Genomic DNA, 27,273 nt, shown 5'->3' with positions numbered 1-27,273 from the left:
ACAACCAAAGAAAGAAACCCCAAGGTCTCCAAGTAAAATTCAAAGGTGGGGGACGCTCTAACCTCTTACCGGTGTGCAGCCCTGTCAAAAAGAAAAATGTGGGGCAGTAACAGCCTCCTAGCCCAGCCCTAACCCTCCCTCCTAGCCCAGAAAACCCTGCCCACTCCTAGCCACTAGCCAGATGTCTACTTGTCCCCCTGGACTCGACCGACCCCCATGTGGTTGTCCACCCAGGCTGCAGGCAGGACCTCAGCTCTTTCCCCTCCCTTTCCCCCCAGATTAGGGGCAGCTCCCGTCAGGCAGTCCCTCATCTTCCAGACCGGGACCATTCCAGATTGTGGGGGTTCATTGGCAGAGTCCTGGCCTAGTGTCTTCTCTCTGTGATGCTACAGGACTTCTTCAGGATGTTACGACAACTATCTGATAGAGACTTCTAGTTGCAGATTCCTTACCATAGAATTTCCCACAGGCGTCAGACTCAATCAATCAAGAAATTTGTATAGCGCGCTACTCACCCGGAGGGTCTCAAGGCGCTGGGGGAGGGGGGACCGCTGCTGCTCGAACATCCAGGTCTTGAGTTGCTTCCTGAAGGAGAGGTGGTCTTGGGTCACACGGAGGTGGATGGGGAGAGAGTTCCAAGTCTTGGCTGCCAGGTAGGAGAAGGATCTTCCTTCCATGGTGGCTTTTCTAATGCGTGGCACGGCGACGAGGGCGTGGCTGGTCGATCATAGCTGGCGGGTGGGAGTGTAGAAGGTCAGGTGGTTGTTGAGGTACCTGGGGCCCAGGTCATGGAGGGCCTTGTGTGCATGGGTGAGGAGGCGGAACGTGATTCTCTTGCTGACGGGGAGCCAGTGCAAGTCTCTCAGGTGTCCGGAGATGTGGCTGTGTAGGGGGATGTCAAGGATGAGGCGTGCGGAGGCGTTCTGGATGCGTTGGAGTCTTTTCTGTAGTTTGGCCGTGGTTCTGGTGTAGAGGGTGTTACCGTAGTCCAGTCGGCTGGTGACGAGTGCCTGGATGACCGTCTTCCTGGTTTCGGTGGGGATCCATCGGAACATCTTTCGGACCATGCGTAGGATGTTGAAGCATGATGATGAGACGGCGTTGACTTGTCTGGTCATTGAGAGGGAGGAGTCCAGGATGAAGCCCAGGTTGCGTGCGTGGTCCGTTGGTTTGGGTGCGCTGCCCAGGGCAGGGGGCCACCAGGAGTCGTCCCAGGCAGAGGGTGATGATCCAAGGATGAGGACTTCCGTCTTGTCTGAGTTCAGTTTCAGGCGGCTGTTCATCATCCACTCGGCTACGTCTTTCATCCCTTCGTGCAGGTTGGTTCTGGCGGTGGCTGGGTCGTTGGTGAGGGAGAGGATCAGCTGGGTGTCGTCGGCGTAGGAGATGATGTTGAGGTTGTGATGGCGTGCGATGGCTGCGAGGGGGCTCATGTAGATGTTGAAGAGGGTGGGGCTGAGTGATGGTTCTTGTGGTACGCCGCAGATGACTTCGGTGGCCTCGGATCTGAACGGGGGGAGGCGGACTCTCTGGGTTCTTCCGGCGAGGAACGAGATGATCCACTCTAGTGCCTTCTCTTGGATTCCGATGTTGCTGAGGCGCTGCACTAGGGTGCGGTGGCTGACAGTGTCGAACGCTGCGGAGAGGTCCAGGAGGATGAGGGCCGCTGTTTCCCCGTTGTCAAGCAGGGCTCGGATGTCGTCAGTGGCTGCGATGAGGGCGGTCTCGGTGCTGTGGTTGGCACGGAAGCCGGACTGCGAGTGGTCGAGGGATCCATTGGTCTTGAGGAAGGCGGCTAGCTGTCTGTTGACGGTCTTCTCGATGACGGGAGGAGCGAGATGGGGCGGTAGTTCTTGAGGTCGGTGAGGTCTGCTGATGGTTTCTTCAGGGAGGCGCTGAGTTCGCCATGCTTCCAGCTCTCCGGGAAGGTGGCGGTGTTGAAGGAGCAATTGATGATGTCCCGGAGATGGGGTGCGATGACGGAGTCGGCCTTGTTGAAGACGTGGTGGGGGCATGGGTCGGTTGGTGATCCGGAATGGATGGTGTTCATCGTATGGATGGTGTCTTCGGTGCTGACCGGGGTCCACGCGCGTAGGGTGGTGTTGGGGGTCGTCGGTTTGGTGGTTGGGTGCGTGGTCTGTGCGCCGAAGCTGTTGTGTATGTCGGCGATCTTGCGGTGAAAGAACGAGGCGAGTGAGTCGCAGAGGTCTTGTGAGGGAGTGATGTTGTTGTTTCCGGCGCTGGGGTTGGAGAGCTCTTTGACGATGCTGAAGAGTTCCTTGCTGTTGTGTGCGTTGTTGTCTAGTCGTTCTTTGAATGCTGTCTTCTTGGTGGTGAGGATCAGCTGGTGGTGTTTGCGGGAGGCGTGCTTGAGGGCGGTCATGTTGTCTGTAGTCGGGTTTTTTTGCCAGGCTTTTTCGAGGGTGCAGCAGTTCTTCTTGGAGTTCTTGAGGTCGTTGTTGAACCAGGAGGCTTTCTTGCTGTTGGGCCTGATGGGATGGGTTTTCAGAGGTGCAAGGTTGTCAGCGCAGTTGGTGATCCACTGTGTGAGGTTGTTGGCTGCTTGGTTGGGGTCCGCTGAGCTGGCGGGAGGGTTCTGGCTCAGTGATGTGGAGAGCTGGTCGGTTGTGATCTTGTTTCAGCTCCTGCAGGGAGCCTGTTGTGGGTGGTGGTGAGTCGTGGTTCTTCTGAAGCTGAAGTGGACGCAGCTGTGGTCTGTCCAGTGGAGTCCGGTGGAGTGGCTGAAGGAGATGTACTTGCTGGAGGAGAAGACTGGGTCAAGCGTGTGTCCGGCGTAGTGTGTGGGGGTGTTCACCAGTTGCTTGAGTCCGAGGTTGGCGAGGTTGTCCAGCAGGGTGGTGGTGTTGTTGTCGTTGTTGTTCTCCAGGTGGAAGTTGAGGTCCCCTAGGAGGATGTAGTCAGCGGAGGGGAGGGCGTGTGGGCTGATGAAGTCTGCGATGTCTTCGCTGAATTGTGTGCGGGGTCCTGGGGGTCTGTAGATGAGGGTGCCTCTGAGTGTGGTCTTGGGGTCGGTGTGTATCTGGAAGTGGAGATGTTCGGCGGCTGTGAGGGTGTCGTCGGAGTTGGTCGTGATGCGGATGGTGTTCTTGTGGACGATGGCGATGCCTCCTCCTGTCTGGTTGACGCGGTCCCTCCGGGTGATCTTGTATCCGTCCGGGATGGCGATGGCGATGTCGGACGCTGAGGAGGTGTTCATCCAGGTTTCTGTGAGGAAGGCACCGTCTGGAGATGTGGTGTATTGAGCAGGTTCCAGAGTTCCACGGCGTGTCTGTGGATGGAGCGGGTGTTGAGCAGGATGCACTTCAGGTGGTTGCTGCTGGTGCTTGGCTTGGCGGGTGCGGTGCGGATCCGGATGCAGGAGAACTTGTATGATTGGCAGGCGAAGGGTCCGTGGGTGCGTCTTGGGTCGGCACGGCAGCACCCGGGGATCCGGCTGGTGTTGAGTGCGAGGAGGGTGGCGGCGTCGTAGGTCCGGCGGGGAGGCTGGCAGCGGCGGGGGCCAGGGGGTCTGGCGCTGGGCGCGGTCCAGGCACGGACGGGCGCAGACGGGCTTGCCTTCGGCGCGCCCGCTGCGCGGCCTCCATATGAGGGGAAGAGGAAGGGAGGAGCAGCTGGGAGGTGGGAGCGGGGCGGCCAATGGGGTGCAAGGGGGCGGAGCTACCGGGACGCGGCGGCGGGAAAAACGGGCGGCGAGGGGGAGACGCGGCAAGACGAGGGAAGCAGAGAAAAAAAGGGAGCACAGTCAAGGCAAGGCAACAAGTAAGGGAGAGCAATCATGGCAACAATACCAGGGACACAGGCACTCGGGGCACAGGATCGGAGGACACTGGCGCTCGGTCACAGGAGGCAGGCACAGGCAGTCAGGGCACGGCAGCAAGAGTTGTCACACTGGGGGCTGCGTGGCGGTGAGGGGAGCGACCTGCCTGGGAACCAGGGTCAGAGGTCGCTCTCTCTACCGCTGCGCGGCCTCCATATGAGGGGAAGAGGGAGGGAGGAGCAGCTGGGAGGTGGGAGCGGGGCGGCCAATGGGGTGCAAGGGGGCGGAGCTACCGGGACGCGGCAGCGGAAAAAACGGGCGGCGAGGGGGAGACGCGGCAAGACGAGGGAAGCAGAGAAAAAAAGGGAGCACAGTCAAGGCAAGGCAACAAGTAAGGGAGAGCAATCAGGGCAACAATACCAGGGACACAGACACTCAGGGCACAGGATCGGAGGACACTGGCGCTCGGTCACAGGAGGCAGGCACAGGCAGTCAGGGCACGGCAGCGAGAGCGGTCACACTGGGGGCTGCGTGGCGGTGAGGGGAGCGACCTGCCTGGGAACCAGGGTCAGAGGTCGGTCTCTCTACCGCTGCGTGGCCTCCATTGAGGGGAAGAGGGAGGGAGGAGCAGCTGGGAGGTGGGAGCGGGGCGGCCAATGGGGTGCAAGGGGTCGGAGCTAACGGGACGCGGCGGCGGGAAAAACGGGCGGCGAGGGGGAGACGCAGCAAGACGAGGGAAGCAGAGAAAAAAAGGGAGCACAGTCGAGGCAAGGCAACAAGTAAGGGAGAGCAATCAGGGCAACAATACCAGGGACACAGGCACTCGGGGCACAGGATCGGAGGACACTGGCGCTCGGTCACAGGAGGCAGGCACAGGCAGTCAGGGCACGGCAGCGAGAGCGGTCACACTGGGGGCTGCGTGGCGGTGAGGGGAGCGACCTGCCTGGGAACCAGGGTCAGAGGTCGCTCTCTCTACCGCTGCGTGGCCTCCATATGAGGGGAAGAGGGAGGGAGGAGCAGTTGGGAGGTGGGAGCGTGGCGGGCAATGGGATGCAAGGGGGCGGAGCTACCGGGACGCGGCGGCGGGAAAAACGGGCGGCGAGGGGGAGACGCGGCAAGACGAGGGAAGCAGAGAAAAAAAGGGAGCACAGTCAAGGCAAGGCAACAAGTAAGGGAGAGCAATCAGGGCAACAATACCAGGGACACAGGCACTCGGGGCACAGGATCGGAGGACACTGGCGCTCGGTCACAGGAGGCAGGCACAGACAGTCAGGGCACGGCAGCGAGAGCGGTCACACTGGGGGCTGCGTGGCGGTGAGGGGAGCGACCTGCCTGGGAACCTGGGAACTGGATCTAAGGTGAGGAATCTGGAACTAGAATATGTGTCTACCAGATAATTCATTACCAAACGTAAGTAACTTGTTCACCAAGAACTGGTACCTGAGACTCCGCACTTATCTGAACTTTGGGACCTTGTGGGAGGCCAGGGCCTAGCCTAAAGCTGTATCTTTTTTTATGTAAAATCCTCAGCAAAAGGAGGAATGGAGCATAAACACAGGCACATTCCTAGGCTTTACTAGATCAAAAGAGGTGGTGGAGATTGGGAAAACAGCAAAAATCAGTTTTGTTTTTACGAGGGGTGGTCATGACACGAGTGGCTGTTGTGGGTTAGGGTGTGATTCCTTATCTTTGCCAGACAGGCACAGCGTTCCGGGGGGATGGAGCATTGGTTGTTTCGCAATAATAAGAACCTTAATAATATTTATAGTTTCACAATTTATGGTATTCATTTTATCTACTTTGAAAGGATGGAGGGCTGAGCCTGCCGTGATGGGATTACAACTGGTGACCTTTGGAAAACCTCATTAGTCAGCAGTCAGCGTTCAGCTCTCTGACTGAGTGAGGGCACATGTACACCCAAAGGTATCTTGGCACTAAAACTACCCCAGAGAGAGTTGAGAGCTTGCAGAAAGCAGTCTGCTTGATGCCATGGATGAAATCATCCTTCTGGATGAGGTAAGCCACCAGGCCTTCGCCCACATGTGTAGAACCTCCATCTTATGCCACCTGCACAAAGAGGACACCGTCCTTGTATTGTATTGCAGCATTTATATAGAGCTTACTTCCCCTGTGTGGGGCCCTGAAGCACTTGCCTACGTGGGTAGCACGCTACACCATGTGGGATGTGTGGTTGGAAGTTGTCTTTGTTTTGATCCTGTGTGGGAAGTGTTTCCATGTCGTGCATGATGACCACAGAGGTGCGGTTATCATGTTATGGGAGCAGCGCTTTGCAGTGTGTTGGGTGGTGAACTATAGGAGACAGACGCGCAATTTTATTTTTATTCACCACACTGGTATCTTTGAACAGCTCTGCAGGTCCCTTTAGGGTATTTCCTATGATATAGTCTGCGTAGCTGGTTACTGCACTAGATTGCCCAATCTGAGATTTTGGGGGTCATTATGAACTTGGCGGTCGAGACCGCCATGCCGGCAGAAATTTCCACCACGGGCGTGGCGGTCTCGACCGCCACATAATGAACACAGTGGGGACCGCCACAGGCGGCCCTCCACCACCTCCAGGCTACTGCCGCCAGGCAGCCTGACGATGGCGGAATTCTTCATCCGACAGGGCAGAGCTGCAAGCAGCGCTTTCCTCTGGATAAAGAACCCTTGTTCCGCCAGCCATTCCCTGGTGGTTTCACCCGCCAGGAAAAGGCTGGCGGTAGGGGTGCTCTGGGGGCCAGTGCACTGCCCATGCACCTGAAGTGGACAGTGCAGGGGCCCCCGTGCACAGCCCCGTCGCACAGGTCACTGCCCGATTTACAGGCAGTGATCTGTGCGACGGGTGCTGCTGCACCCGCCGCACTGCGGCATTGACTACTGCCCCATGTGGAGCCGTCGGCAATATCCCGGCCCAGCATTCTGCTTGGCTGGCTGGTGGAAACACTGTTTCTGCCCGCCGTCCCAGTGGAATGTTGTTTATACAGCCAGCAGGGTCTCAAGGGGGCTGGCGGTCTATGTTTAGACCGCCAGCATGAACACGGCGGGGCATCCCGCCGTGTTCATAATGACCCCCTTTGTGTACAGATGTGGTTGGAGGGAGCGAGAAGTGGAGAGATCAGTTGGGATGGGCATTCTTTCATTTTCATCCCATATCTGAGAGTCTATGTGCGATGTAAAGAAATAGTCAACTTGTATAGATATTTTGGACCTGCAGCGGTGGCCTATATTAAAGTCCTCTGAATCGTCCTGTAATGCGTGACGGATCTCTTCAGTTATTCCATGCCTCTTTATTTGGTGATGTTTGATTTTTTGGGTGTAGAATGTTGGTGATGGACAACCCTCATAGCAGATATGTCTTACGTGAATTTAGGAGGCATAATATATAACTTGTAGCTGACCGTTGCATATTATGGTCTTAGTATTATTATGGGCCATAACTCTTGCATATGCAAGGGCATCACTATATAATGTCACAGCGAACCATAGGTCAGCACTTCTAAGCTAACCTACATATTGAAAGTAGTTCGCTGGTTGAGTTGTTTGCAATTTGTTGGTTTTAAGCTGAGGGTTGCACTTAAGGGTGCAACTGCGTTCTTCACAGGGAATTCCACACACAGTGCACAGACATTACAAAATCAGGGTTAAATGAGGGGTCTGCTCCTCTCCTGGTATGCAGCATTGAACTAATATTACAGTGAATGTGTTTCGACTCGCCTGTGGGGACGGTAGTTGTATGTGCGTACGTGTGTCACAGTGTGTAGGAAGTTGGCTCTGTATGTGCTATTTCAAAGTAAGGAATAGCATGCACAGAGTCCAAGGGTTCCCCTTAGAGGTAAAATAGTGGTAAAAATAGATAATACTAATGCTCTATTTTGTGGTAGTGTGGTCGAGCAGTAGGCTTATCCAAGGAGTAGTGTTAAGCATTTGTTGTACATACACATAGACAATAAATGAGGTACACACACTCAGAGACAAATCCAGCCAATAGGTTTTGTTATAGAAAAATATCTTTTCTTAGTTTATTTTAAGAACCACAGGTTCAAATTTAACATGTAATATCTTGTTTGAAAGGTATTGCAGGTAAGTACATTAGGAACTTTGAATCATTTCAATTGCATGTATACTTTTCAAGTTATTGACAAATAGCTACTTTAAAAGTGGACACAGTGCAATTTTCACAGTTCCTGGGGGAGGTAAGTTTTTGTTAGTTTTACCAGGTAAGTAAGACACTTACAGGGTTCAGTTCTTGGTCCAAGGTAGCCCACCGTTGGGGGTTCAGAGCAACCCCAAAGTCACCACACCAGCAGCTCAGGGCCGGTCAGGTGCAGAGTTCAAAGTGGTGCCCAAAACGCATAGGCTAGAATGGAGAGAAGGGGGTGCCCCGGTTCCGGTCTGCTTGCAGGTAAGTACCCGCGTCTTCGGAGGGCAGACCAGGGGGGTTTTGTAGGGCACCGGGGGGGACACAAGCCCCTGACCGGCCCTGAGCTGCTGGTGTGGTGACTTTGGGGTTGCTCTGAACCCCCAACGGTGGGCTACCTTGGACCAAGAACTGAACCCTGTAAGTGTCTTACTTACCTGGTAAAACTAACAAAAACTTACCTCCCCCAGGAACTGTGAAAATTGCACTAAGTGTCCACTTTTAAAGTAGCTATTTGTCAATAACTTGAAAAGTATACATGCAATTGAAATGATTCAAAGTTCCTAATGTACTTACCTGCAATACCTTTCAAACAAGATATTACATGTTAAATTTGAACCTGTGGTTCTTAAAATAAACTAAGAAAAGATATTTTTCTATAACAAAACCTATTGGCTGGATTTGTCTCTGAGTGTGTGTACCTCATTTATTGTCTATGTGTATGTACAACAAATGCTTAACACTACTCCTTGGATAAGCCTACTGCTCGACCACACTACCACAAAATAGAGCATTAGTATTATCTATTTTTACCACTATTTTACCTCTAAGGGGAACCCTTGGACTCTGTGCATGCTATTCCTTACTTTGAAATAGCACATACAGAGCCAACTTCCTACATTGGTGGATCAGCGGTGGGGTACAAGACTTTGCATTTGCTGGACTACTCAGCCAATACCTGATCACACGACAAATTCCAAAATTGTCATTAGAAATTGATTTTTGCAATTTGAAAAGTTTTCTAAATTCTTAAAAGACCTGCTAGGGCCTTGTGTTAGATCCTTTTTAGCATTTCTTTTAGAGTTTAAAAGTTTGTAAAAGTTTGAATTAGATTCTAGAACCAGTTGTAGATTCTTAAAAAGTATTCCAACTTTTAGAAGCAAAATGTCTAGCACAGATGTGACTGTGGTGGAACTCAACACCACACCTTACCTCCATCTTAAGATGAGGGAGCTAAGGTCACTCTGTAAAATAAAGAAAATAACAATGGGCCCCAAACCTACCAAAATACAGCTCCAGGAGCTTTTGGCAGAGTTTGAAAAGGCCAACCCCTCTGAGGGTGGCAACTCAGAGGAAGAGGATAGTGACTTGGAGGAAAATTCCCCCCTACCAGTCCTATCTAGGGAGAACAGGGTCTCTCAAACCCTGACTCCAAAAATAATAGTCAGAGATGCTGGTTCCCTCACAGGAGAGACCAACACCTCTGAAATCACTGAGGATAACTCCAGTGAAGAGGACATCCAGTTAGCCAGGATGGCCAAAAGATTGGCTTTGGAAAGACAGATCCTAGCCATAGAGAGGGAAAGACAAGAGATGGGCCTAGGACCCATCAATGGTGGCAGCAACATAAATAGGGTCAGAGATTCTCCTGACATGTTGAAAATCCCTAAAGGGATTGTAACTAAATATGAAGATGGTGATGACATCACCAAATGGTTCACAGCTTTTGAGAGGGCTTGTGTAACCAGAAAAGTGAACAGATCTCACTGGGGTGCTCTCCTTTGGGAAATGTTCACAGGAAAGTGTAGGGATAGACTCCTCACACTCTCTGGAAAAGATGCAGAATCTTATGACCTCATGAAGGGTACCCTGATTGAGGGCTTTGGATTCTCCACTGAGGAGTATAGGATTAGATTCAGGGGGGCTCAAAAATCCTCAAGCCAGACCTGGGTTGACTTTGTAGACTACTCAGTAAAAACACTAGATGGTTGGATTCAAGGCAGTGGTGTAAGTAATTATGATGGGCTGTACAATTTATTTGTGAAAGAACACCTGTTAAGTAATTGTTTCAATGATAAACTGCATCAGCATCTGGTAGACCTAGGACCAATTTCTCCCCAAGAATTGGGAAAGAAGGCGGACCATTGGGTCAAGACTAGGGTGTCCAAAACTTCCACAGGGGGTGACCAAAAGAAAGGGGTCACAAAACCTCCCCAGGGGAAAGGTGGTGAGACAGCCAAAAATAAAAATAGTCAAGAGTCTTCTAAAGGCCCCCAAAAACCTGCACAGGAGGGTGGGCCCAGAGCCTCTTCACAAAACAATCCTGGGTACAAGGGTAAAAACTTTGATCCCAAAAAGGCCTGGTGTCGAAACTGTAGTCAGTCTGGACACCAAACTGGAGACAAGGCCTGTCCCAAGAAAAGTCCCACTCCAAACTCCAATCCAGGTAACACTGGAATGGCTAGTCTCCAAGTGGGATCAACAGTGTGCCCAGAGCAAATCAGGGTCCACACTGAAGCTACTCTAGTCTCTGAGGGTGGGGTGGATTTAGCCACACTAGCTGCCTGGCCGCCTAACATGCAAAAATACAGGCAGCAGCTCTTTATTAATGGGACAAGTGTAGAGGGCCTGAGGGATACAGGTGCCAGTGTCACCATGGTGACAGAGAAACTGGTTTCCCCTGGCCAATACCTGACTGGAAAAACTTATACAGTCACCAATGCTGACAATCAAACTAAAGCACATCCCATGGCAATGGTAACTTTAGAATGGGGAGGGGTCAATGGCCTGAAACAGGTGGTGGTCTCCTCAAACATCCCAGTAGACTGTCTGCTTGGAAATGACCTGGAGTCCTCAGCATGGGCTGAGGTAGAACTAAAAACCCATGCAGCCATGCTGGGTATCCCTGAACTGGTGTGTGTAAAAACAAGAGCACAATGCAAGGCACAGGGTGAAAAAGTAGAGCTGGAGTCTGGAAAAATGGCCCAGCCTACCAAGAGAAAAGGAAAGTCAGTTGGGAAACCAACTGCAACACAGTCAGAAAAAGGGAACCTCTCTTCTCAGGAAGAAGTTCTGCCCTCTGAGGGAACTGAGCCTTTGGAGCTTGAACCTTATCAGGTTGAGCTCTTAGGCCCAGGGGGACCCTCAAGGGAAGAGCTGTGTAAGGGACAAGAAACCTGTCCCTCTCTTGAAGGCCTTAGGCAGCAAGCTGCTGAAGAGTCCAAGGGCAAGAAAAATGGAACACATAGGGTCTATTGGGAAGATGGACTCCTGTACACTGAGGCCAGAGACCCCAAACCTGGTGCCACTAGGAGAGTGGTAGTGCCTCAGTCGTTCAGAGAGTTTATTCTGACCTTAGCCCATGATATTCCCCTTGCTGGGCATTTGGGACAAACCAAGACGTGGGAGAGGTTAGTCAACCACTTCTACTGGCCCAATATGTCCCAGAAGGTTAAGGAGTTTTGCCTCTCCTGCCCCACCTGTCAATCCAGTGGTAAGACAGGTGGGCACCCAAAGGCCCCCCTCATTCCACTTCCAGTGGTGGGGGTCCCCTTTGAAAGAGTGGGTGTGGACATAGTTGGTCCACTGGAACCTCCCACAGCCTCAGGAAATATGTACATCCTAGTAGTAGTGGATCATGCTACTAGGTATCCTGAAGCTATTCCCCTTAGGTCGACTACTGCCCCTGCAGTAGCCAAGGCCCTCATTGGTATCTTTACCAGAGTGGGTTTCCCTAAGGAGGTGGTGTCTGACAGAGGTACCAACTTCATGTCAGCATACCTAAAACACATGTGGAATGAGTGTGGAGTGACTTACAAATTCACTACACCATACCATCCACAAACTAATGGCTTAGTTGAGAGATTCAACAAGACATTAAAAGGCATGATCATGGGGCTCCCAGAAAAACTCAAAAGGAGATGGGATGTCCTCTTGCCATGTCTGCTTTTTGCTTACAGAGAGGTGCCACAGAAGGGAGTAGGATTCTCACCCTTTGAACTTCTGTTTGGCCACCCTGTAAGGGGACCACTTGCTCTTGTTAAAGAAGGCTGGGAGAGACCTCTTCATGAGCCTAAACAAGACATAGTGGACTATGTACTTGGCCTTCGCTCTAGAATGGCAGAGTACATGGAAAAGGCAACCAAAAACCTTGAGGCCAGCCAACAGCTCCAGAAGTTTTGGTATGACCAAAAGGCTGCACTGGTTGAGTTCCAACCAGGGCAGAAGGTCTGGGTTCTGGAGCCTGTGGCTCCCAGGGCACTCCAGGACAAATGGAATGGCCCTTACCCAGTGCTAGAAAGGAAGAGTCAGGTCACCTACCTGGTGGACCTGGGCACAAGCAGGAGCCCCAAGAGGGTGATCCATGTGAACCGCCTTAAGCTCTTCCATGACAGGGCTGATGTGAATCTGTTGATGGTAACAGATGAGGATCAGGAGGCAGAGAGTGAACCTCTCCCTGATCTTCTGTCATCAGACCCAAAAGATGGCTCAGTAGATGGAGTGATCTACTCAGACACCCTCTCTGGCCAACAGCAAGCTGATTGTAGGAGAGTCCTACAACAGTTTCCTGAACTCTTCTCCTTAACCCCTGGTCAGACACACCTGTGTACCCATGATGTGGACACAGGAGACAGCATGCCTGTCAAGAACAAAATTTTTAGACAGTCTGACCATGTTAAGGAAAGCATCAAGGTGGAAGTCCACAAGATGCTGGAATTGGGAGTAATTGAGCGCTCTGACAGCCCCTGGGCTAGCCCAGTGGTCTTAGTCCCCAAACCTCACACCAAAGATGGAAAGAAAGAGATGAGGTTTTGTGTGGATTACAGAGGGCTCAATTCTGTCACCAAGACAGATGCTCATCCAATTCCCAGAGCTGATGAGCTCATAGATAAATTAGGTGCTGCCAAATTCTTAAGTACCTTTGACTTGACAGCAGGGTACTGGCAAATAAAAATGGCACCTGGAGCAAAAGAGAAAACAGCATTCTCCACACCTGATGGGCATTATCAGTTTACTGTTATGCCCTTTGGTTTAAAGAATGCCCCTGCCACCTTCCAAAGGTTGGTGAATCAAGTCCTTGCTGGCTTGGAGTCCTTTAGCACAGCTTATCTTGATGATATTGCTGTCTTCAGCTCCACCTGGCAGGATCACCTGGTCCACCTGAAGAAGGTTTTGAAGGCTCTGCAATCTGCAGGCCTCTCTATCAAGGCATCCAAATGCCAGATAGGGCAGGGAACTGTGGTTTACTTGGGCCACCTTGTAGGTGGAGGCCAAGTTCAGCCACTCCAACCCAAGATCCAGACTATTCTGGACTGGGTAGCTCCAAAAACCCAGACTCAAGTCAGGGCATTCCTTGGCTTGACTGGGTATTACAGGAGGTTTGTGAAGGGATATGGATCCATTGTGACAGCCCTCACTGAACTCACCTCCAAGAAAATGCCCAAGAAAGTGAACTGGACTGTGGAATGCCAACAGGCCTTTGACACCCTGAAACAAGCAATGTGCTCAGCACCAGTTCTAAAAGCTCCAGATTATTCTAAGCAGTTCATTGTGCAGACAGATGCCTCTGAACATGGGATAGGGGCAGTTTTGTCCCAAACAAATGATGATGGCCTTGACCAGCCTGTTGCTTTCATTAGCAGGAGGTTACTCCCCATGGAGCAGTGTTGGAGTGCCATTGAGAGGGAGGCCTTTGCTGTGGTTTGGTCCCTGAAGAAGCTGAGACCATACCTCTTTGGGACTCACTTCCTAGTTCAAACTGACCACAGACCTCTCAAATGGCTGATGCAAATGAAAGGTGAAAATCCTAAACTGTTGAGGTGGTCCATCTCCCTACAGGGAATGGACTTTATAGTGGAACACAGACCTGGGACTGCCCATGCCAATGCAGATGGCCTTTCCAGGTTCTTCCACTTAGAAAATGAAGACTCTCTTGGGAAAGGTTAGTCTCATCCTCTTTCGTTTGGGGGGGGTTGTGTAAGGAAATGCCTCCTTGGCATGGTTGCCCCCTGACTTTTTGCCTTTGCTGATGCTATGTTTACAATTGAAAGTGTGCTGAGGCCTGCTAACCAGGCCCCAGCACCAGTGTTCTTTCCCTAACCTGTACTTTTGTATCCACAATTGGCAGACCCTGGCATCCAGATAAGTCCCTTGTAACTGGTACTTCTAGTACCAAGGGCCCTGATGCCAAGGAAGGTCTCTAAGGGCTGCAGCATGTCTTATGCCACCCTGGAGACCTCTCACTCAGCACAGACACACTGCTTGCCAGCTTGTGTGTGCTAGTGAGAACAAAACGAGTAAGTCGACATGGCACTCCCCTCAGGGTGCCATGCCAGCCTCTCACTGCCTATGCAAGTATAGGTCAGTCACCCCTCTAGCAGGCCTTACAGCCCTAAGGCAGGGTGCACTATACCATAGGTGAGGGTACCAGTGCATGAGCATGGTACCCCTACAGTGTCTAAACAAAACCTTAGACATTGTAAGTGCAGGGTAGCCATAAGAGTATATGGTCTGGGAGTTTGTCAAACACGAACTCCACAGCACCATAATGGCTACACTGAAAACTGGGAAGTTTGGTATCAAACTTCTCAGCACAATAAATGCACACTGATGCCAGTGTACATTTTATTGCAAAATACACCCCAGAGGGCACCTTAGAGGTGCCCCCTGAAACTTAACCGACTGTCTGTGTAGGCTGACTAGTTCCAGCAGCCTGCCACACTAGAGACATGTTGCTGGCCCCATGGGGAGAGTGCCTTTGTCACTCTGAGGCCAGTAACAAAGCCTGCACTGGGTGGAGATGCTAACACCTCCCCCAGGCAGGAGCTGTGACACCTGGCGGTGAGCCTCAAAGGCTCACCCCTTTGTCACAGCCCAGCAGGGCACTCCAGCTTAGTGGAGTTGCCCGCCCCCTCCGGCCACGGCCCCCACTTTTGGCGGCAAGGCTGGAGGGAACAAAGAAAGCAACAAGGAGGAGTCACTGGCCAGTCAGGACAGCCCCTAAGGTGTCCTGAGCTGAAGTGACTCTAACTTTTAGAAATCCTCCATCTTGCAGATGGAGGATTCCCCCAATAGGGTTAGGATTGTGACCCCCTCCCCTTGGGAGGAGGCACAAAGAGGGTGTACCCACCCTCAGGGCTAGTAGCCATTGGCTACTAACCCCCCAGACCTAAACACGCCCTTAAATTTAGTATTTAAGGGCTACCCTGAACCCTAGAAAAATAGATTCCTGCAACAACAAGAAGAAGGACTGCCCAGCTGAAAACCCCTGCAGAGGAAGACCAGAAGACAACAACTGCCTTGGCTCCAGAAACTCACCGGCCTGTCTCCTGCCTTCCAAAGAACTCTGCTCCAGCGACGCTTTCCAAAGGGACCAGCGACCTCTGCATCCTCTGAGGACTGCCCTGCTTCGACGACGACAAGAAACTCCCGAGGACAGCGGACCTGCTCCAAAAAGACTGCAACTTTGTTTCAAGAAGCAGCTTTAAAGAACCCTGCAACTCCCCGCAAGAAGCATGAGACTTGCAACACTGCACCCGGCGACCCCGACTCGGCTGGTGGAGAACCAACACCTCAGGGAGGACCCCCGGACTACTCTACGACTGTGAGTACCAAAACCTGTCCCCCCTGAGCCCCCACAGCGCCGCCTGCAGAGGGAATCCCGAGGCTTCCCCTGACCGCGACTCTCTGAAACCTAAGTCCCGACGCCTGGAAAAGACCCTGCACCCGCAGCCCCCAGGACCTGAAGGACCGGACTTTCACTGGAGAAGTGACCCCCAGGAGTCCCTCTCCCTTGCCCAAGTGGAGGTTTCCCCGAGGAAGCCCCCCCTTGCCTGCCTGCAGCGCTGAAGAGATCCCTTGATCTCTCATTGACTAACATTGCAAACCCGACGCTTGTTTCTACACTACACCCGGCCGCCCCCGCGCTGCTGAGGGTGAAATTTCTGTGTGGGCTTGTGTCCCCCCCGGTGCCCTACAAAACCCCCCTGGTCTGCCCTCCGAAGACGCGGGTACTTACCTGCAAGCAGACCGGAACCGGGGCACCCCCTTCTCTCCATTCTAGCCTATGCGTTTTGGGCACCACTTTGAACTCTGCACCTGACCGGCCCTGAGCTGCTGGTGTGGTGACTTTGGGGTTGCTCTGAATCCCCAACGGTGGGCTACCTTGGACCAAGAACTGAACCCTGTAAGTGTCTTACTTACCTGGTAAAACTAACAAAAACTTACCTCCCCCAGGAACTGTGAAAATTGCACTGTGTCCACTTTTAAAGTAGCTATTTGTCAATAACTTGAAAAGTATACATGCAATTGAAATGATTCAAAGTTCCTAATGTACTTACCTGTAATACCTTTCAAACAAGATATTACATGTTAAATTTGAACCTGTGGTTCTTAAAATAAACTAAGAAAAGATATTTTTCTATAACAAAACCTATTGGCTGGATTTGTCTCTGAGTGTGTGTACCTCATTTATTGTCTATGTGTATGTACAACAAATGCTTAACACTACTCCTTGGATAAGCCTACTGCTCGACCACACTACCACAAAATAGAGCATTAGTATTATCTATTTTTACCACTATTTTACCTCTAAGGGGAACCCTTGGACTCTGTGCATGCTATTCCTTACTTTGAAATAGCACATACAGAGCCAACTTCCTACACAGTGTGTGTGTGTGCTCGTGTGTGCATAAGAGCATCTCCCTCACAATGTTTGCTTCTGGTTCTCCCTCAGTTATGTGTTTAATGTCCTCTTTCGTGATATGCATGTGCTCTTCTGTGACGTGCATGTTCCGAGGTTTACACCTTCCCTCTCACATGCATCATGCGTGCCTCTTCAACAGCATGTTCTGAGGTTTACACCTTCCCTCTCATATGTGCTGCTTGTGTTGTCTCTACTGTGTCCTATATACATACCTCATTTAGGGCCTGACGTAGGTCTTGTCAGAGGTGAATTCTCTGTCACAAACATGGCGATATCCCGTCTGCCGTATTACGATCCCATTATATCCTACGGAGATTGTGACACAGCGGACGGAAGAACCGTCACATGTGTGACCGAGTAACCCGTCCACCGAACTATAAATCAGGCCCTTAGTATGTAATGTGCTGCCTGCATTGCTGTTCTCTAAGCTTGTATTTGTGTATGTCACCCTTGTGGTGAGTGTCTCTGGCGGTACGTGTGTCTCTGCGCCTCCCCTGTAGATGTACGTGTCACTTGTGCTGCAGCAGCGCGTCCCTCTCTCCCCTGTAGCGCCTAGACACCTCTCTATTGGCTGCTCCAGTGCCTCCCTTCTTTCCTCTCTCATCTCCAGCGCTCACTATCGTGATCACGGAATGGAGGACCAAGTATCGCCGAGACATGAACACTCTCGACAACCAGGCGAAATCCAGGGCCGTGGACTCGCTGCTCAACTTCGAGACGGTAACGAGCTTCGTGCCTAGTGGGGAGTGTGCACTGCCTGCTGCTTGTGTGTGTGACCCCCGCTCTAACAGTGCTCATGAACCTGTGCCCCCCCCCACCCCAACACAGCACAGGAACCTGTGCCACCCACCCCGGCTCTAACACTGCTGCACATGCGCATGTGCCCCCCTGCTCTAACCGTGCACAGCAACCTGTGCCCCCGCCTCCCCGGCTCTAACACTGCTGCACATGAATCTGTGCCCCTGGCTTTAACAGTGCACAGAAACCTATGCCCCTCCCTAACTGAGCACAGGAACCTGTGCCTCCTTCAGACCCTACTCTATTTTTAATACTGCCCCCGCTCTATAAGTGCTCAGGAACCTGCCACCCCCCCTTTCCCCAGCTCTAACACTGCACAGAAACCTGTTTTTCCCCCAGCTCTAACACTGCACAGGAATCTGTGCACCACCCTAGCTCCAACTCTGCACAGAAACCGGAGTCCACCCCCCCACCCCCAACACAGTTCTAACAGTGCACAGGAACCTGTGTCCGTCCAGATCTGCCTTCACACTGACTTGTTTTCCTTTTCTTTCAGGTGAAATATTACAACGCGGAGGATTATGAGGTGAACCGATTCGACGAGGCGATAGTCCGCTACCAGGTGAGAAACGCGCATTTATTGCACATTACGCCAAGGTACTACTTCTCTTCCTGTGTCCTCCCCACTCACAGTCTCATGCGCCCCTAGTGCCCATCTCTGTGCCCCATCAGCCAAAGTCTTGTCTCCCCATGCTTCTGTCCCGATGCCCTCTTTGTGCCCTGTGTCCACATGTCCTGCACCGGTATCACATTTATCACACACTACCTACCCTCACCCCACCCGTGCCCTCTTTGTGCCCTGTGTCCACATGTCCTGTACCGCTGTCACATTTATCACTCACTATCTACCCTCACCCGTGCCCTCTTTGTGCCCTGTGTCCACATGTCCTGTACCGGTGTCACATTTATCACTCACTATCTACCCTCACCCCACCCGTGCCCTCTTTGTGCCCTCGGTCCACATGTCCTGTACCGCGGTCACATTTATCACTCACTATCTACCCTCACCCGTGCCCTCTTTGTGCCCTGTGTCCACATGTCCTGTACCGGTGTCACATTTATCACACACTACCTACCCTCACCCCACCCGTGCCCTCTTTGTGCCCTGTGTCCACATGTCCTGTACCGCGGTCACATTTATCACTCACTATCTACCCTCACCCGTGCCCTCTTTGTGCCCTGTGTCCACATGTCCTGTACCGGTGTCACATTTATCACTCACTATCTACCCTCACCCCACCCGTGCCCTCTTTGTGCCCTCGGTCCACATGTCCTGCACCGGTGTCACATTTATCACTCACTATCTACCCTCAACCCACCCTTGCCCTCTTTGTGCCCTGTGTCCACATGTCCTGCACCGGTGTCACATTTATCACTCACTATCTACCCTCACCCCACCCGTGCCCTCTTTGTGCCCTGTGTCTACATGACCTGCACCGGTGTCACATTTATCACACACTATCTACCCTCACCCCACCCCACCAGTGCTCTCTTTGTGCCCTGTGTCCACATGTCCTGCATTGGTGTCAATTTATCACTCACTACCTACTCTCACCCCACCCGTGCCCTCTTTGTGCCCTGTGTCCACATGTCCTGTACCGGTGTCACATTTATCACACACTATCTACCGTCACCCCACCCGTGCCCTCTTTGTGCCCTTTGTCCACATGTCGTGCACCGGTGTCACATTTATCACACACTACCTACCCTCACCCCACCTGTGCCCTCTTTGTGCCCTGTGTCCACATGTCCTGCACCGGTGTCACATTTATTACACACTACCTACCCTCACCCGACCCGTGCCCTCTGTGTGCCCTGTGTCCACATGTCCTGCACCAGTGTCACATTTATCACTCACTATCTACTCTCATCCCACCTGTGCCCTCTTTGTGCCCTGTGTCCTCATGTCCTGCACGGGTGTCACATTTATCACACACTACCCTCACCCCACCTGTGCCCTCTTTGTGCCCTGTGTCCATATGTCTTGCACCGGTGTCACATTTATCACACCTTGTCTACCCTCATCCCATCCCGTGCCCTCTTTTTGCCCTGTGTCCACATGTCCTGCATTGGTGTCAATTTATCACTCACTACCTACCCTCACCCCACCCGTGCCCTCTTTGTGCCCTGTGTCCTCATGTCCTGCACTGGTGTCACATTTATCACACACTATCTACCCTCACCCCACCCGTGCCCTCTTTGTGCCCTGTGTCCACATGTCGTGCACCGGTGTCACATTTATCACACACTACCTACCCTCACCCGTGCCCTCTTTGTGCCCTGTGTCCATATGTCCTGTACCGGTGTCACATTTATCACTCACTACCTACCCTCACCCCACCCGTGCCCTCTTTGTGCCCTCTGTCCACATGTCCTGCACTGGTGTCACACTTATCACTCACTATCTACCCTCACCCCACCCGTGCCCTCTTTGTGCGCTGTCCTCATGTCCTGCACCGGTGTCACATTTATCACTCACTATCTACCCTCACCCCACCTGTGCCCTCTTTGTGCCCTCTGTCCACATGTCCTGCACCGGTGTCACATTTATCACTCACTATCTACCCTCACCCCACCCGTGCCCTCTTTGTGCCCTCTGTCCACATGTCCTGCACCGGTGTCACATTTATCACTCACTATCTACCCTCAACCCACCCTTGCCCTCTTTGTGCCCTCTTTGTGCCCTGTGTCCTCATGTCCTGCACTGGTGTCACATTTATCACACACTATCTACCCTCACCCCACCCGTGCCCTCTTTGTGCCCTGTGTCCTCATGTCCTGCACTGGTGTCACATTTATCACACACTATCTACCCTCACCCCACCCGTGCCCTCTTTGTGCCCTGTGTCCTGATGTCCTGTACCGGTGTCACATTTATCACTCACTATCTACCCTCGCCCCACCCGTGCCCTCTTTGTGCCCTCGGTCCACATGTCCTGCACCTGTGTCACATTTATCACACACTATCTACCCTCGCCCCACCCGTGCCCTCTGTCCACATGTCCTGTACCGGTGTCACACTTATCACACTCCGTCTACCCTCACCCCACCCGTGCCCTCTTTTTCTTTTGTGTCCGTATGCTCCCCTTCCTGGGTTCTTTAGTCCCCCTCCTCCTGTGGGCCCCCCCTCCATTCCCCCGTTGTGAACAGAGCAGTGCGGCATTGCTATCTAGGCCACTCTTTGACCTTTTCCCCATCACCTCATACCTGCACAGAGTCTGACAAGCCTCCTTATCCAACTCTCAGCTCTGATTATGCCCAGGGTTTGGTGAGTTGGCGGTGTTTTTCACTCCGCTGTGTAGATGGTGCTTTTGATATATGTTGGTAAGTGGAGTTTTTGACACCAGTATGTTGGTGGTGTTTTGACACGAGTGTGTAGGTGGTGTTTTTGACACTAGTAGTTTGGTGGTGTTTTGACAGTAGAGGATGGATGGTGTTTTTGACACAAGTAGGTTGGTGGTGCTTTTGATACAAGTATATGGGTGGTGTCTTTGACACAACCAGGGTGGGTGGTGTTTTTGACAGTAGAGTTTGGGTGGTGTTTTTGACACGGGTGGGTGGTGTTTTCCCACTTGAGTGGGAGAGTGATGTTGACACAAGTAGGTTGGTGGTGTTTTTGACAGTAGAAGGTGGGTGTTGTTTTTGGCACAAGTGGGTAGGTTGTGTTTTTGATAGGAGTGGGTGGGTTGTGTTTTTGACACAAATAGGTTGGTAGTATTTTTGACAGTAGAAGGTTGGTGGTGTTTTGACATGAGTGGGTGGGTTGTGTTTTTTACTGCAGTGGGTGGGTGGTGTCTTTGAGAGTGGACACAAGTAAGTTGGTGGTGTTTTTGGCAGTAGAGGGTGGGTGGTATTTTGGCACAAATGCGTGGTCAGTGTTTTTTATATGAGTGGGTGGGTAGTGTTTTTTACCGTAGTGGGTGGTGTTTTTGAAACAAGTAAGTGGGTGGTGGTGTTTTACTGTAATGAATGGGTGGTGTCTTTCACTCAAGTAGGTCGGTGATGTTTTTGACAGTAGATGGTGGGTAGTGTTTTGACACAAGTGGATGAGTGGTGTTTTTGACAAAAGTAAGTTGGTGGTGTTTTTGACAGTAGAGGGTGGGTGGTGTTTTGACACAAGTGGATGAGTGGTGTTTTTGACAGTAGAGGGTGGGTGGTGTTTTTGATATGAGTGGGCCGGTGACAGTTTTGACATCTTTATTATTCTCGCATTCTTTCTTCGACAACCAGCAACACTTTGCACCCCAAAAGCTGTTGGTGGTGTTTCATACCCTGATATTGTGTGTGTGTGTGTCTGTTCTCTTCTCAGACGGCCGAGTTCAAGGTGAACGCCAGCCTGGCCCTGTTGAACCAATCCCAGAACCTCATCATCGGCATGGGACTGCTGGCCGGCTCGCTTCTATGCGCTTACTTTGTGACCGAGGGAAAGTTCACGGTTTGTGCGACTGTTGTGTGGTCCACCCTCCTAGTTCTCCTGTTTCCCACCTGTTCTGGTTTTTCTCTTACACTTGTGCTATCACGGCAGTAGTTTTCTTGGCACCTGTTTGTTACTCTGTCACTTCTTTCACTGGGTCTCTTGTATTTCCTTGTCTCTTCTCGCCCCTTCTGTTTCTTTCACTTTTCAGCCCTGTGGTGATGCTATTTTCGGTTTTTCTGCTCGTGGTGAAAGAAGACTTTGTTTATTTATTTAATTTTTATCAAAGCTGCACCCAAATATTGGTCTTGTATCTGGTGAAAATATTGCGAAGTGCAGAGTGTCTCCTTCGCTGTTGAGTTTTACTTCTCTCCAGGGTTGTCTCATGCGGGTCTCTCTTCTGTGGTCTTCCCTGCAGGTGGGGGACTACGTTCTCTTCGGCACCTACATCATCCAGCTCTACACCCCGCTCAACTGGTTTGGCACCTACTACAGGTAAGAAAGGACGTGTGTGCACCCCCTTTTCTGAGTGGGTGTGGCCGCAGAGATGTAGGGGAGAGGGATGCGGCCCTCTCACTCTCTTGCATGCATATACCACTCATTGGGACACATTTTATCGACCACCTAAGGTTGGTCCGCCCTGCAGGGATCAGAAGCTGGAGCAGGCATGTTTCTCTATGATCTCTGCCGTAGGTGCCTTATTCGCCTAGCTATCTTACAAGCACACGTGTGCCCTTCTTTCGTTCGCAGGATGATCCAGACCTCCTTCATCGACATGGAGAACATGTTCGAACTTTTCACTGAGGAGCAGGAGGTGAGTTTCTTGCTAGTGCTTCGTTGCACCATGGCTGGTCTCACTATAGTGACGCTGGAGCGCGAGACTGCGCAGCAGGGTCATAAGTGTCAGTTATCCTGTGTTCTTGCAACTTGTAGCATATTCATTTCTGGGTGATTTTGCATTTACTTTTCTGTATACAGTCCACAAACTACAGGTCCCAGAATGCAAAATGCATTGTACAAACCAGACTTATAAAGGTGCCACAAATTGTATGGCTTTGCCTGGGCACAATACAGCATCTTATCAAGGGCTTAATTCTTCCTGCAGACAGGCCTGACAGTGGAAACCCCACCGTGACACGCCGTGTATTTAGCTCTCATTGTGGGGTTCACAAGTGATTTCCGCCGCGGCTGTTGTCAAAAGCCACAATGTTTACCTTTCATAAGTAAAGAAGGTGCTATTCAAGACTTAGCCTCTAGATGGCGAGGTGATGCAGGGGATGATGGCGCGGCATAGCGCACCCAAGCTGGAAAACTGCTAAATCCCTGAAAAGGACCAATTTACTTTCAAAGATTGCTTCATCCACTATTTCTGTTCGCCCCAGTAGAACCCACTAGTGTTTTATGAAATCCCACAGTAACCAAGAGCTCTTGCGCTGTGATAATACCAAACCGCTCCCAGTCGAGTCCACAGTTCTTAATGTCTGCAGCTCTGCCACAAAAACAGCCAAAGTCTTCTGTACAACACTTGTGGTTTTGTACATCGAGTAAACACACGCTCGCCCCAATGCATAAGCCACCTGGGCACAATTCACAACATAATAATAATTCAGTAATAACGAAGACACATAACATTAAGGAATGGAATCAAATACAATGTGAACTAGAGATGAGTGACAGATTGAAAAGAGTGGAGATTAGCAGAGACAACCGCCAAACAACGGGCTGCAGTTTACCTATAGCTCCCAGCCGGTCAGAAAAATATAACAAGAGAACAGAAGATTCTAGGATTTTTGGAAGAAAAAAAAAGGTCAGAGGAGTCGCAACTAGCAAACAAAGACATAAAGAGGCGCAGAGCTGCTGCAGAGAAGCCCTGGGGCCGCCCCCGACAGCCCCGCGCCTCTGAACCCCAAGCCCTGAGGGTACCAAAGGATGCACAATTAGTTGCCATCAGCCCCTCAAATATGACGTTTTTGGTCCAGTTGGTTTTCTTTTTCTCGGTCAGTACAATAAATTTGATATTATGTGATTCCTTGAATTAAAAACTGAAATGTACCATAGTAAACCGGTATAAGAAACCGGGGTAAAGAGGTCCAACTTCTGTGTAACCACTCAAATACCTCCCCACCGACAGACGCACAGTGGTACGGGCCACAGGAAGTGAGGGGGGAGAAAAGAGGAAGTGAAGTGACCAGGGACACAGAGACCCCCCCTGGACCCGCAAAGGCTTGGGGATAGAACAGAAATCTGAGGGGCACCTAAATGTACATCTAAATGTCAGTGACAAGATGAGTGACTGAGAAATGTAGAGCTACATATTAACAGTGAAACCAAAAGGGCATCCGGCAGGAATCAAAGTGGCTGTAATGCCAGGTGGGCATGAGCCGGAAGGGGAGAGTGAGCTATAAAAACGGACGAGCTACAATACGTATAAATAAAAAGTCCTTACGCTCTTCGGGTTAAAAGTCCAAGGGACATGCAGCCCTTCATGTGCTGAAACAGCTCCTCAGACAGAGGCAGGGGCGCAGCTAGCCTCATCCTTTTGGGGGTAGGGAGATGAAGAATGCCACTGGAGGCCATCTTAAGAGTTGAGATAGGAGCCCTTACGAGTCATTTTGTCACCGAGTAACATGAAGGGTAGTATTTTTCGACAAAATGGCAAATTATGTGTTTTAAATATCACTGGACCTGTTACATGGCCTCAAGCAAATCAGGACTTAACCACCTTGACACAGTTTTAGGATTTTCCATTGAGAAATCGTAACAAGTCCACAAATGTTGGATTTCAACACATATTGTGTCTGTAGACCTGGCTGGGTGCAGAACTGTGGCTTCCGGATTCCAAGGCAGGTCTCAGCAGCTGGTGAACTCTGAACCCTAGAAGGCAAGTTGCAGTGTTCTCAGCCTAGTAGGATTATTTCAGCGCCTTATCCTCCATGCCCCAAAGGAACATTTTAGAACCATGTTGGATAATGTGCATTATAGGCACATTTCTTACTTTTCCTCTATTCATACTGCATTTACCAGATCACATTATATTGCACTATAAAACAGACTAGGTCAGCCGCGTCAGTCTCCACCCAGTAGGACTACTTGGAGCTCTGTACACCCACAAAGTTTTGGAAAAGTATTGAAAATGGTGCAGCCTCAGCATATTTACTTATCTAGTCTTTTTTCCCACTGATCTACCAGACCACAATACTTTCATGAACCCTATGCAGGATTGGATGATAACATTGAACGTCATTAGATTGATGTCGGGCCGCAGAATATCGCATCTCCAGGCCCTATACGTATAGACTGTTGTTAAAACAGTATTCCACGGGCTAAGTCATAACCACGAGTTCCAGCTCCCACAAAAAAGTCCTGCTTCTGAAATGATTGACTGAAATGCAACCCACACTTGGAAAAACGACTGATGGAGAAACAATGATGTAGCAAAGAAAGCAATCCCAAAATGAGAGTTTCCATGACAGATGATGAGCCTATTTCACTAGCAATCCTGTTCAATGTGGAAGGATCATGAAAGAGATTTTGGTGGGGAATGTTTATTCATAGCACAACAAAGCAAAAACATAACCAAGTTGTTGTAGAAGACCAGAACAACACTCGAATATCTTTTGTTTAGACATGAGTAATGCATGTGTGGCTTAACTGCTAGGGTCTGTTCTTGCATACACACTAGGGATTATTGTGTTGACACATGCAGGAAAGTGGAAAAATATATAGGGCTGGCAGTCCTAATCCCAACCTCATTTTCAGAGGCAGAGTACTGGCTGTACCAAGTGGGAACTAGGTACTACCTTACAGTAAATGCCTGCATTTAGTATGTTCCCTTTGAAGGTCAGGCAGTCTGCTAACCTGTATCCTTGCCTTCAACACTTCAGAGACTGGTTAAAGATGTACCTTCTCTACTGCAGTGGTCATTGTCCGCCCAGAAGCTCAGTAATTCCTCCATCAGATACATATGCTTTCTGGAGTAGACTGCTGCCCCCCAGTGGCTGTGTGGCTGCATGTCAATGTCCTGAACAGTGCACAGAGGTTTCTAGATCTGTCTTTCATGGATTTCTTTTACTGAAACCTCTTTCCCTCCCCCGTTTTCTCGTGGTGTGCCCTGCGTACAACTATTTGTCTTTTCACTCCCTCCCTTTCTGCTGCTACCCAGAAAGCACTGGGACTCTGATTACATCCCTGTGTCTTGAAAAAGGCCTCCCCTTTCACAAGGGTCTTTCTTAATCCTGTTGTCTTTTCTCATTTCCGTTCTCCTGGTCCCTTCTTTTTACCTTTCCTCTCCATTCACCCCCCTCACTGCTTTAAGATAAGCTTATGGTGATTTAAAGTCCTATGTGAAAAAGCATCCTAATATCCATGTTAACATGTTGTGTAGTTCGAAACAATACTAAACTCTCTCTCTCTCTCTCTCTCTCTCTCTCTCTCTCTCTCTCTCTCTCTCTCTCTCTCTCTCTCTCTCTCTCTCTCTCTCTCACACAATGCCTCTCTTAATGCTACGTTCTGAGAGCCATAGTATATGTTTTCAAAAAGGAGCGGCAAACATTTGAGTATAAAGATTTAGTCACTGCATTTCAAGAACATTAACCAAAAAACAGAGTAAAATAGCACCACTAAAGAACATTTGGATTGTAAACCTCCCACATTATCTGAAATTTGGTGGGAATGTCTGGTTTTATAGCACACAAAGGCTACATCACTTGTAAAACACCTAGAATAGTATAAATACCTTTTGCTTTTGATTTTAAATGTAATAAAAAAGTGTAAACCCACATAAAAGTGGGGCCTAAATTATGTAAAGGGATTCTGATGGTGCACACAGCCTATCATTATTTACTAATCTATACGGCTCATGTCTTTCTTCCTTTACTGTCTCACCTGTGCCCTTACTTCTTCTTATTGTCCTCCTATATGCTTTGGCAACATCCATCAAGACAGAACTTAGAGCTGTTTTCAGTACAGAAACATAACTTTGAAGTAAAGGGGCTTTCTTCAGGGTGACGATAAACATGGTAAACAGACAAGAGCCATGATACTCTTCGAGATCATGTGCAGTGTTACAGTGTAAAGAAATGGCTCCCTGTTGCAGTTACCCCCCACTTTTTGCCTGATACTGATGCTGACTTGACTGAGAAGTGTGCTGGGACCCTGCTAACCAGGCCCCAGCACCAGTGTTCCTTCACCTAAAATGTACCATTGTATCCACAATTGGCAGACCCTGGCATCCAGATAAGTCCCTTGTAACTGGTACTTCTAGTACCAAGGGCCCTGATGCCAAGGAAGGTCTCTAAGGGCTGCAGCATGTCTTATGCCACCCTGGAGACCTCTCACTCAGCACAGACACACTGCTTGCCAGCTTGTGTGTGCTAGTGAGGACAAAACGAGTAAGTCGACATGGCACTCCCCTCAGGGTGCCATGCCAGCCTCTCACT

The 27,273-nt window shown here is 50.6% G+C and overlaps 1 protein-coding gene across 2 annotated transcripts in view; it reads left to right on the top strand.

Moving 5' to 3' along the window:
- ABCB6 (ATP binding cassette subfamily B member 6 (LAN blood group)) overlaps positions 1–27,273 on the top strand; it is a 190,496-nt gene that overhangs the window by 104,573 nt on the left and 58,650 nt on the right. For both annotated transcript variants that reach the window (XM_069227144.1, XM_069227145.1), the window contains exons 8-12: positions 17,234–17,343; positions 17,918–17,983; positions 21,731–21,856; positions 22,254–22,330; positions 22,586–22,649. In XM_069227144.1, coding sequence (XP_069083245.1) covers positions 17,234–17,343; positions 17,918–17,983; positions 21,731–21,856; positions 22,254–22,330; positions 22,586–22,649 — 443 coding nt within the window. The remainder of the gene's footprint in view (positions 1–17,233; positions 17,344–17,917; positions 17,984–21,730; positions 21,857–22,253; positions 22,331–22,585; positions 22,650–27,273) is intronic.

The sequence above is a fragment of the Pleurodeles waltl genome, chromosome 3_2, assembly GCF_031143425.1.
Source record: "Pleurodeles waltl isolate 20211129_DDA chromosome 3_2, aPleWal1.hap1.20221129, whole genome shotgun sequence".
In the NCBI taxonomy this organism is placed as follows: Eukaryota; Metazoa; Chordata; class Amphibia; order Caudata; family Salamandridae; genus Pleurodeles; species Pleurodeles waltl.
Note: the sequence above shows the minus strand (reverse complement) of the source record. Positions and strands in the feature narration are given on the sequence as shown.